Raw genomic sequence first — 11,175 nt, 5'->3', positions numbered from 1 at the left:
AACAACAACATATCATCTATTCTGTATTTATTTGTCTGTAGTTTGTTAAAATCAATTTCCTAAAACACCAGATGAGCTCGGTATGCGAATCTTCAATAATTCATTCAGACATGCTTATCAGGTGTTTGTCAAAAGAAGTTTCTGAGATATTATCCTTTAAAGTTGACGGACGTACATCATTAAATCATTCAAAAAGTGATTTGATACACTTTTCGGGATAGTTCCATAATTGATAGATCTACCACCTACTAGAAAATCTCGCAACAAAACGCAAATTTTAGCTTTCTTACATCATAGCCAAATCTAGGATAGTTTGTAGAATAAAAAGAATAAAGTTTTTCTTAAATTTATATATTTGTAAAATTTTATTGTAAAAAATTTTATACACAGTTCGATTGGACGGATTTTTTGTTGTGTAAATTATTAATAATAATCATTATAAAAAGGCACTATCGTTAATTATAATATAATTTATAAAAAATGAACTACAATAGAAAACAATACATTTCAATGTTAATTAAGAACATTTTTTTTTTAATTTTGTGCTTCGAAAAAACATATTTATGTAACTATATATGACTTTGTACCTAATTTAAACGAGATATGTATATTTTAAGAAAGTTAAACCTAACTTTTGGAATGTATAGTGTTTCGAGATTGTGAATAAGTTGAGTTTTAAAAAGAGATTCTTAAAATCATAATAGAGAGTGAAAATAATAAAATAGAGATTGACATTTGGCTAGAGCCAGCATGACAATCGGTAATACGTCTAGCGCGCATATAATTGCTGCCGAGATAAATGTCATAACGGCGACTATTCGGTGGTATAACTTTCAATTGTCTTGTTGCATCCTGGAAGATAAGATCATAAAAACCGAGAGGAGAGGAGAACATGCTAAAACTAAAATCATCTAAATTTTTGCGACCATAAAGTTGTTGGGCATAAGTTAATAAATTAATGTACGCATTAATTTGTGTTTCATTGTAATTGATACCGCCACGAGTAACAATAGCATTGGCCTTTACTTTTCCCAAATTGCATCTTTTGTACTCATGTAACTCGGCCCGTGTGCCATCTGTGCAAAGTAATTCAAAATCGTCATTAAGAGCATTACGTGCCCACCATTCTTTTCGCTTGCCACCAGTATTTTCCATTACTGTGGTATGTTTCATAAAAGCCACATGACCACCTCCCTCTACCAAACAACGGAAAGCTCCCGTATGGCCATAATAATCCTCTGAAGCATCTCGACGACAATAACGATAACTAGTACCATGGCAAAGATCGCACATACTGTCGTAAGGCACCCCAGTATTGTATTCATTACTTATGGCACCAGGTATACAGGATTTAGTAAAGTATTCTGCAGCTGCTCTAACAGAATCACAACCATAAGGACGTATCCAACCATTTGATATAAGATGTGCCATGGGATAAGTCCAACCAGCAGCTGTATTTATACCAGTGTGACAGGTATATTTACCCTTTAAATAAGTTAATTCAGTATCGGGATCTTCTTCTTTAGCCACGGCTACAACATAATATTCCGGATCGCCGAGATTATAAACTTCGGACATAAATGGCACCAAGTCATAGTTTAAGCCACCAGTATACACGTCTCCTGCATCAAATACAGCTATATCAGCTTTACCCGAATGTATCCATTGCATGCAATTAATATGTGAATGCATTTTCTTGCAAATCAATTCGGGTTTTAAAATTTGTGCCTTGAGAGCAGTCTAAAAAAATATATAAAATTAAACAGTTAAAAAGAAACTTTTTCTTTAGCATTTTAAAAATTACCTTCATTTTAATACATTTGTCCAATTCCGGATCAGAGGTGACACATAAGGTCATGCTGCTAACTGGGCATTCACGCAAACCATATATAAAATCTATTGTTCTGTGTAAATATTTACTAAACGACTGGTCATCTTCATGTATAACAGCTAAGGATTTAGCAGCATCCTTAAAACAAAAACAACGTTCAATATTAGAATTGTAAATGTAAAAATAGTGCTTTAACTCACTTGAAATAGTAAATTAACTTTTCCATAGCGTTTCGATTCAAATATACGGAAAGTTTCATATTGAATCGAACCATTGATGCCATTATCGTTGTATGTTCGTTCTGTAGTAAAACTACTATCTAAACGATCATTACGATAACCACTGTTGCCGAAACGATCACTATTATAATTACCATAGGGATTATTGTCGTAAGGATTATTTCGTCCATCATTGTAGTAATTGTTGCCATAATTGTTGTTGTTATTGCCATAATGGTTATTATTTCCATTTAAACTTTGAGCTTGAGGATCATCTTTTAAGCCATCCGAATACAGTTCAACTATTTTCATTAAGAATTTTTGATACTTTTTGCGTTCGTTAGTATTGCGTGCAGAAGATGTAACAATTGCATCTGAAGGTATAAGGCCCCAATTACATTGACGATATTCGGTAATGGGAACACGACGACCGTCGGTACACAGGAGTTCAAAACGTTCTGGAGCCAAATTTTCTGCAAAAAGGTAAATGTTAATGATATTTAATTATCTTACCTATCTTACCTATCAATCAATCTATCTATCTATCTATCTATCTATCTATCTATCTATCTATCTATCTATCTATCTATCGATCTATTTATCTATTTATCTATCTATCTATCTATCTATCTATCTATCTATCTATCTATCTATCTATCTATCTATCTATCTATCTATCTATCTATCTATCTATCTATCTATCTATCTATCTATCTATCTATCTATCTATCTATCTATCTATCTATCTATCTATCTATCTATCTATCTATCTATCTATCTATCTATCTATCTATCTATCTATCTATCTTTAGTTTTAATATAAATAGTACTTACTAAACTCAGGACTCTGTAGCATTTCAAATACTGTGGAATCACGCAAAAAAGCCACATCACCAGATTCAAGTAAACAACGAAAAGCGCCATCATAACCATAGTAAGGATCAGAAGCAGAGCAACGGCCTCCTGGTATTTTGCCAGTACACAAAGTACATAATCTAAAAAATACAAAAATTTAATAAAAGAACAATTTTTTAAGAAACATTAAAAATGAGAGTGTATAACATACTTATCTGAATTATCACCAATTGGATTGTATTTATCAATTAGAGAATATACCGCACACGAATCATTAAAGTAATTTGCAGCCGTTTTAACTTGATTATTGCAATCAACCACCTCCATGCCTCCCTCACGTTGTAACTAAAAAAAGACCATTAATAAAATTAGTTAAAAAAGATGCAAACAAATAATAAAGTACAAAATATACATACCGTATATATAGGAACTATCCAGCCAGCTAAACTTCCTACCCAAGGAAAACATGCCTTCTTTTGTCTTAGATCTCTTATACTTGTTACTTCAGGTAATGTTCCTGCTTTAATCACTGCCACGGCATGATAGTTTGTGAAACCACCTTCAAATTTTTCTTGCAATAATGGAACTAAAGAATTATAGCGGCCGGCAGTGAAAACATCACCAGCATCTAAACTTGTTATATGAGCATGCTCTCTATCGATTTGATGAATACATTCATCAGCACTATAGGCCATAGAACAATTAAGTTTCAAGAGGGCGTCATCAAATAGGGCATGATCCCTGGTAATAGCTGCCGTTAAGTTGAGACATTTATATTGTTCTTCTTGACTTTTTGTACACCATACTATATCGGTGACTTTTTGTTCGTTGAAATCGTATTTAGCTAAAAGTAATAAATATGTAAATAATGTTTGAACATTAATTTTTCTCATAATATAAGTAGTTCCGATCACATATTTAGGTATTGAGAACGCTAGTGTTTTGAATATGGATCTTTATTTAGTCCCTTCCAAAATTCCCATGAAAAATTTTCTTAATTTTCACTTGGTAAACAAATCCAACCTGCCACAATCAAATTTCCCCGCTATTAATACAACTACCTGTTGTTTGGCAATATGTAATTTTTCACACTTGTTTACAAATACACAGCTTTTAGATAAATATTTCTATATTATATATATTTTAATATTCCTTTTATTTTTTTTTAAGAATATTTCACTTTAATACTGCTATTTATTGTAGGAATTATTGTAAGAATGAAATGTAATAGAAGTTATAAAATAACTTAATTTAACAATAACCAAAACAACGCCCTGTTAGATTTCAGCATTGTGACTTATCATCTTAGGAATTTTGATTGATTTTTAATATTTACCTTGTATTTGCAAAGCTATAACTGCTATTGAAATAATAATTAATAAATGTTTATACATTTTTTACACTTTTATTAATTTTTTTTAGAATTAAAACATAATTTAAAACAATAAAAACAAAATATTTTTAAGGCACGCCCAATTTATGAATGAATTAAATTGAAAAAATCACACGAATGAGTAAATAAAAGCGAAGACACAAAAGTTAGAAAAAACAGAGATGATTTGAAAAAGACAGAGATGCCAGACTGTAATGCATTTTTACTATTTTTATTTTATATTTTAAAATAATATTAAAAATTGAAAACATGTAAAAAATGTAATTTTCAAAGAATATTTGTAAAAATTATTTCATTTACATATTTCTTGTAAATATTTATTTTTTGAGAGAGTTCCGACGTAGGGTGCTGAATGAGTACCCATTACCCGATAACGATTTGCTACTAGTTAACTAACTATAGTTACTGATTGTTAACTGTGATGGATATATCCATCAAGCATGATTAGTCAATTGTGTCTAATATTTATATCATCCATGATTAGTAAACAATAAAAGAGTGAGCAGCTCAAATATATGTTTAAAAGTAAAAATGACTGTAACTGTTCTTATAGGGTAACTATTTTTTTTAAATCTCAAAAATTTACCAAACATTGTGGGACTTTCCCTTGTTCTTATAGTTTTCCCTTTGTTTTATATATTGGTTACCCTGACACCACCTGCTTTTTGCAATCCGTGCTAATCAATCGAATTAAATGTTTATTTTGGGTGTACGTGGTGTTATTTGTTAAATTATTAGCCAACCCGGTCCATAGATTTAGTAAAAATAGAAAAATTCCTTTCCCATAGTGCTTTAAAATCTTTACGATGGCTGATTTAAAAAGAGAAGAAATATTGCTGCTGTTCGATGTGGACGGAACTCTAACTGCACCACGTTCTACCGTAGAACCTGAATTCGAAGACTTCTTTTATAATCAAGTAAAACCCCGTGCAACTATTGGTATCGTAGGTGGTTCGGATTTGGAAAAGATGTTCGAACAATTAAATGGTAAAAAGATTTTGGAACATTTTGATTTTGTATTTCCCGAAAATGGTTTGGTGCAAATCGAAAAGGGAAAAGAAATGGGCAAACAAAATATAATACAACACTTGGGCGAGGATACCATTCAAAGATTTATTAATTTTGTTTTACGTTATTTATCGGAACTGAAGTTGCCTTTTAAAAGAGGAACCTTTTTGGAGTTTCGTAATGGCATGATGAATGTGTGCCCCGTGGGAAGACAGTGTTCTCGCGAAGAGCGAAATTTATTTGCCGCCTACGATAAGGAACATCAAGTGCGCCGCAAAATGATTGAGGTTTTAAAAAATGAATTCTCTGAGGTAGATTTGACTTACAGTATCGGTGGCCAAATAAGTTTTGATGTCTTCCCCAATGGATGGGATAAAACCTATTCATTACGCTACATTGAGGCTCATTATAAGTTCAAGGAAATACATTTCTTTGGTGATAAAACCGAACCCGGCGGTAATGATTATGAAATTTTCATCGATCCCCGTACTATTTCACATAAAGTGGAATCACCCCATGATACCAAGAGAATATTAACTGAATTATTAAAACTAAATTAATTCCTTTTAAAATGCATTTATTATTGTTATACCAAATAAAAGAACAATTGTTATAAAAAAATATTTTTAAGAAAAATCAACGATATTTCAATCTGTATCCATTTCAGAATCATCTTCGTCATCATCATCGTCCTCATCATCATCATCATCACTTTCATCAGAATCACTGCTATCACTATCAATCCAATCATGAGCATTCATATCATTCGGTATAATAGCCTTCCATTCTTCTAGTTTGTGTAAATCCAGCGCATAGAAATCATTGAAAGTATATTGCTTGTTATCCTCTTCATATAGACCACCATAAATGTAGAGAGTACCCTTACAAACACACAAGCCAGGATTCATGCGTGGGGAGGGAACATTTTTCGGTCTTCTATTTGGGAACAAACTGGGTACTTTGGGTAAAGCAGGTGCTGAATTACTGGGACCGGCCACAGTAATTGTAAAAATGCCATCGGTTTTGACAGTAGTTTCTGTTTTTGTCTCATCACCAGCCATTTCTACATCAGTTGCTTTAGCTTCTTTTTTCTCAGCTTTTTGTTTTTTGTTGATTTCTATAAGTCGCCATGCAAGAGCAGAAAGATCCAGGGCTAATAATTCATCTCCAAACTGGCCTTTGACATCTTCTTCGTCCTCATCTACATCCATAACACCACCAAAACAATAGGCTTTGCCATTTGGGGCAGAACAACAGCCTACACTGCTGCGCGGATAGGGTTTGTAACCACCAGCTTTTACCGTAACCCATTTGAATTTCATAGAGTCTGGAGCATTTTCTAAATTAAACAAATAAACCATATTAATAATTGGATAGCACGAACTTTACTCATTTTACTTACTGTCAGGTGTTAAGGCATACATATCGGTATGGGTAACACCACGGTCAATATCTTTTTTAAGCGGCGATTTAGTATAACCTCCCCAAATAAGTATTTTACCTTCTGGATTGGCTGCAATACAGCAACCGGAACGTGGTGGTGGTAAAATAGCTCCGCCGATTTCTACCTGTAGCCAGGTATATGATTCCAAAGAAAAGACATGTACATCATTGAAATAACGATATGATTGATTGTTATCATGAAAACCACCAAAAATGAATAGTTTCTTTTTGGAAACTACCATACGGTGACCACTACGAGCACTAGGACCATTAGGGGCATTAATTTTTTCCCATTTACGAGTCTTCAAACTCATCATCCACAAGTCTTTGTAGTGATAGAATTGCATTTGTGAGGGACTGGCATGTTCACCACCAAATAACTAAAAAATTAAAAAATTTATTATAAAGGTTTTTATAAAGTTCCTTTTATCAAACATTACCCATAACTGACCGCCATCTGTGGCCGTGGTAACCATTTGATGACCACTTCTGGGTGCTGGACCACCAGGTGATTTCACTTGTTTCCATTCATTTTTGCCGATATTGTAAAAGAAGAGATCATTGTAAACACAAACACGCTGGCCATTAAAGAACTCGCCACCAAAAAGTATCAATTCTTCCTTTTCGGGATGAGCCACCAAGGTAAAATTGGATCTTGGAGTGGGTGGTGTGGCGCACACCACTTCAGTTATAGTTTTTTGTCTAGCTTCCTCTGCCTCTAGTTTGGCTACAACTTCAGCAATGTCAGCCTAAAAATTAACAGGTTTAAAATATGTACATATGTATGTACATATGTATATACAAATATTGGCAAATCTTTTCATACCTCTCCAAGTTTTTCCAGCATTTTCTTTTGTTTTGCTGCCAATTTTTTATCCGTTTTCATGGCAGTCTTTTCGGCTCCTTTGCCTTTTTTCTTATTTTTATCTTTTTTACCCATTTTATACGTATAAAGCTAAATAAATAATTTAAATCCAATAATTACGTACAAAATTGTTCTTCTTGGTAAACCAAAAATGAAAACAAATCAAATTCGGTGAAATGTCATTTTGACTGCACGTGTGAGTTGGTTTCAGTATTGCCACTTATTAAATATTTGTGCAGGCATATTTTTATTAGTATGGTAGCTTTTCAACAGCACAGTCGGTCAGAACCAAAATTATTGTGGGAAAATATGAGATTTCCGACAGGACTCGTATATAATATAATATGGTTGTAGTTAAGGACTATCATAACATAGGTGACAGCGAGTGACAATTTGTTAAAACATTTCTATATATGTCATATATTTTATATGTGATTTAACATTCTGGCAACAATGCCTAAAAGTATGTTGTATAAACAAAATAAAATGTTGTTGAAATTCACATAAAGATGTCGCTGTGTGCAAAAAAGGCTGAATTAAAAATGGTTAATGTCTTTGTTATTATATAAAAGTGATGCCAATTAAGATTTTTTGTGCATCATGTTTATTACGTATATTTTAGTTTCGTTCTTAATGATTTTTGAGTCAGACCCACTGTGCTACCTCGATATTATTATTTTAAATTGTTATTTATATTTTTTTCTAAAATTTTACAAAAATGACATTTGCAAAAAAACAGCTGTTCATTGTTTATGTTTTCGTTTGAAAAGTTGGCAATACTAACAAAGTTAACTGTTTCTATAATAACAATCATTGGTTAAAGTCCGCCTAAATTTGTTCTGAGTTTAATTCAACAGCAAGTTAAGTGTAGTTTAACTGAGTAGTAAGAAACTCGCCCTAAAAAAGATACTGGACCCTATTCTACATTTCAATTCGAATCGAAATTTTCTCCGTTTAGCATCTTCGGTATTCTGCATTAGACGTTGGACCTTAGATAGATAAAAACTTTGTTTTTTTAAAAAAATGTTATTAATTAAAATATTTATTGTTATATTTAGCAAAAGAAAAAGTTTTGAACATATGAATTAGTAGTATGATTTTAACATTAAACAGATATTTTATATATTGTTAAGGCAGTAAAACATATAATAGCTTAATACTAATTACAAATTGAAAAAAGGTTTAGTAAATTTTGTTTATACAAATTATATTTTGTATTCTTATTAATGCATTCATTTGATTGTTAATATTTCGAAGTTTTTAAATTACCACTACTTAATGAACTGCGACCATTTATGGACCAATTCGAATCGAAACCACAAGCCGAATCTGAATCAGAATCGGCTGTCAAATTATTGGGTACACCTAAACCTAAAGGTGATCTTAGTTGATTGGGAGTTGTGGGCATGCTGCTGTAGCCGGAATTAAAATTGGAACTTGATGTTGAAGATATCGAATCTCGGGGTGAGTCGGTGGCATTTGAGGATATCGAAGAACGTTTAGTAGTATTCTTTTGACGTTTCTTAACACTGTCTAAACCTTTTGGTGGAGGCATTAAAGAATCCTCATCATCTTCTTCGTCATCATTATTATAGTTTTTCGTGACCTTAAGACCATTTTGTGTTATATTGTCGGCAGAACCCCAAGACTTGTGCAGCACGTCATATTTCGTTGAATTAATTGGTACACTGGCTCTTGAGCCCGGTGTCGGGAGATGATGATGATGGTTCAACGATGATGGTGGGTTCTTCATTGTCATTGTTGCTGATTTTTTCATCATCATCGGATGAAGATGGTGCTGATTCCGCATCATACCACCGGGAGCGTAAAGATGATGAGGATAATGATGGTGACGGTGATGGCGCTGGTGAGGGTGATTTACTGTTGAGACTTCGTGTGGATGGTGATGTTGTTGTTGTTGGTGGTGTGAGTGTATCGTGCCATTGCCCACTCCCAAGAAGTTGCTGAATGCTTCGGTCGTTTTCTTCACTCGCACATTCAAAGAGCCAATCCGTAGGAATCCCGAATCTTTTTCGACTAGTGTAAAAAAATTGTTATGAAGTAGACATAAAGACTAATTATTACAATCTTACCTGTAGGTTTTCTCTTTGCTTTGATTTCTGTAAAAGTTAAAGAGAAGAGAAATGAAATATATTTTTATCAAAGTCCGTTAAAAAAAGCATTTATGAAATATTGAAAAATAATGGAAACAGATAAAAAAAATCAAAGGAAATCAATGTAAGTAATGGAAAATGTTGCGTTTTTTTCAAATGTACATGCTGGTGAAGTAAAAAATAAGCCAACCCAAATAGTAACAATTAAAAAAACAAAAAACTTACCCCTATAGGCAATAAACTTTGCGTTTGCAAAAAGAAACCCAAAACAGAAAAAAATCACAAAAAATTTTGATCAAAAAAACAAAAATTTAGCATTCCAAAAGCTTTTTCAATTAAAAAAAGACTTTAAGCCAAGTGCAATCAATGTCTGTCTTCTCTTTATGCACCCAGTCAGTTAACAAAATTTAGCAACAATGTTTTAGAGAGAATGTAAAAAATAAGATCTATTTTACAAAGATTGAAGAGAATTAAAAATGTTTTTTGTTAATAGGCAAATGATAATAAAAATGTTTGCAAAATTAATGTTTTTTTTATTGGAAATATTATTTGATTTAAGAAAATGTTTCTTAAAGCATTTGTAACAAATAAAATTTATAGTTGGGAACACTAAACATTAAAAAAATATGGTATTTTTTTATTATTTCAAAATAAAAAGGGAATAAAATGCAAAAAAAATTAGTTAATTTAAAATTAAAAATCAAATAGCAATGGTTTGTGCTAATAAGCTTTCAATAGCACTTCGCTCATTTCTGCCATGATTATGATTATCCACTTGCCTCCAGGTGCCATATCCACTGCTGATCAATTGTTGACGCATTGCTTGAATCTCTGCGGACATTTTAAGGTTTTTCATTTAATCCACATAGAATGATCGTTGAACGAAAGAGTGTGGGAGAGTGTACGATAAAAGAGTTGCAGTTGTTGGTATTTTGCATTAAAAATAAATAAATTTATATTCTCATTATTATTATTTTTTTAAGTAATTTCTAAGTAATGTGTGCTGGTGTCTTGTGGTTTTAATTAGAATCATTGGTTTTGTTTTTGTCCAATTTTTTTTCATAATAATGTATTTAAAGAACAAAATGATGTATTAACCAAGCAACATGAATTGATATTATATTATCCTTTGTCTTCTAAAGGAGTTTTTGTTAAAAAGTTATTATTTTTAAACATTAAATTTTATTATTTAGTAAAAATATTTAGTCACTTTAAATACACAACATGTATGTCAATTAATGGTTAACAAAAGTTATATGGAACATTAAAACTCGGTTAAAGCAAACTTTTGGTTTTTAATAACAATTTCCTAAAAAAGACATTTTTTGAAAAATATATATTGTTCGTTAACCAAGTTTTAGCGTCGTACGTCATGCAGATTTTAATAATTCTACAAAGTTTAAGATTAATGATATGAGTTTCTCCAATAGTTGGCCGGCGCGTAAATA

General features: G+C 32.0%; 4 protein-coding genes across 5 annotated transcripts in view; 1 reads left to right on the top strand and 3 right to left on the bottom strand.

Annotated features, from left to right (window-relative positions):
• Nucleotides 1-342: 342 nt before the first annotated feature.
• On the bottom strand, nucleotides 343-4,392 carry LOC111675043 (melanotransferrin). The gene is made up of 7 exons (XM_023435739.2): nucleotides 4,241-4,392; nucleotides 3,321-3,748; nucleotides 3,116-3,249; nucleotides 2,884-3,044; nucleotides 2,032-2,522; nucleotides 1,805-1,969; nucleotides 343-1,740 (listed from the first exon to the last, which is right to left on the bottom strand). The coding sequence occupies exons 1-7, from the start codon at nucleotides 4,296-4,298 to the stop codon at nucleotides 676-678; spliced, it is 2,502 nt and encodes an 833-aa protein (XP_023291507.2). The 5' UTR covers nucleotides 4,299-4,392; the 3' UTR covers nucleotides 343-675.
• Nucleotides 4,393-4,954: 562 nt separating this feature from the next.
• Nucleotides 4,955-5,941, top strand: LOC111675045 (phosphomannomutase). The gene has a single exon (XM_023435742.2). The coding sequence runs from the start codon at nucleotides 5,104-5,106 to the stop codon at nucleotides 5,863-5,865; it is 762 nt and encodes a 253-aa protein (XP_023291510.1). The 5' UTR covers nucleotides 4,955-5,103; the 3' UTR covers nucleotides 5,866-5,941.
• Nucleotides 5,866-7,790, bottom strand: LOC111675044 (kelch domain-containing protein 4). The gene is made up of 4 exons (XM_023435741.2): nucleotides 7,575-7,790; nucleotides 7,189-7,497; nucleotides 6,708-7,128; nucleotides 5,866-6,644 (listed from the first exon to the last, which is right to left on the bottom strand). The coding sequence occupies exons 1-4, from the start codon at nucleotides 7,686-7,688 to the stop codon at nucleotides 5,953-5,955; spliced, it is 1,536 nt and encodes a 511-aa protein (XP_023291509.2). The 5' UTR covers nucleotides 7,689-7,790; the 3' UTR covers nucleotides 5,866-5,952.
• Nucleotides 7,791-8,637: 847 nt separating this feature from the next.
• LOC111675052 (ankyrin repeat domain-containing protein SOWAHC) overlaps nucleotides 8,638-11,175 on the bottom strand; it is a 140,308-nt gene continuing 137,770 nt past the window's right edge. The window contains exons 10-12 of one of the 2 annotated variants that reach the window (XM_046951704.1): nucleotides 10,507-10,558; nucleotides 9,707-9,733; nucleotides 9,149-9,650 (exon numbers count right to left, since the gene is read on the bottom strand). In XM_046951704.1, coding sequence (XP_046807660.1) covers nucleotides 9,290-9,650; nucleotides 9,707-9,733; nucleotides 10,507-10,558 — 440 coding nt within the window. In that variant the 3' untranslated portion in view covers nucleotides 9,149-9,289. Of the gene's footprint in view, nucleotides 9,651-9,706; nucleotides 9,734-10,506; nucleotides 10,559-11,175 lie in introns of both variants that reach the window. The other variant, XM_046951703.1, reaches the window with a different exon arrangement.

This window comes from Lucilia cuprina, chromosome 5 (genome assembly GCF_022045245.1).
Source record: "Lucilia cuprina isolate Lc7/37 chromosome 5, ASM2204524v1, whole genome shotgun sequence".
NCBI classification, from domain to species: domain Eukaryota; kingdom Metazoa; phylum Arthropoda; class Insecta; order Diptera; family Calliphoridae; genus Lucilia; species Lucilia cuprina.
The sequence above is the reverse complement of the archived record's forward strand: the minus strand, read 5'-3'. Positions and strand labels throughout refer to the sequence as shown.

Excerpts from the sequence above, each read along its gene's own strand:
- LOC111675045 (XM_023435742.2), top strand. The coding sequence starts at position 5,104 with ATGGCTGATTTAAAAAGAGAAGAAATATTGCTGCTGTTCGATGTGGAC.
- LOC111675044 (XM_023435741.2), bottom strand. The coding sequence starts at position 7,688 with ATGGGTAAAAAAGATAAAAATAAGAAAAAAGGCAAAGGAGCCGAAAAG. Across the intron at positions 7,498-7,574 it reads TGCTGGAAAAACTTGGAGAG|GCTGACATTGCTGAAGTTGT; the intron begins GTATGAAAAGAT and ends GTTAATTTTTAG. Across the intron at positions 7,129-7,188 it reads CAGATGGCGGTCAGTTATGG|TTATTTGGTGGTGAACATGC; the intron begins GTAATGTTTGAT and ends TTAATTTTTTAG.
- LOC111675043 (XM_023435739.2), bottom strand. The coding sequence starts at position 4,298 with ATGTATAAACATTTATTAATTATTATTTCAATAGCAGTTATAGCTTTG. Across the intron at positions 3,045-3,115 it reads ATTGGTGATAATTCAGATAA|ATTATGTACTTTGTGTACTG; the intron begins GTATGTTATACA and ends TGTATTTTTTAG. Across the intron at positions 1,741-1,804 it reads ACAAATGTATTAAAATGAAG|ACTGCTCTCAAGGCACAAAT; the intron begins GTAATTTTTAAA and ends ATATTTTTTTAG.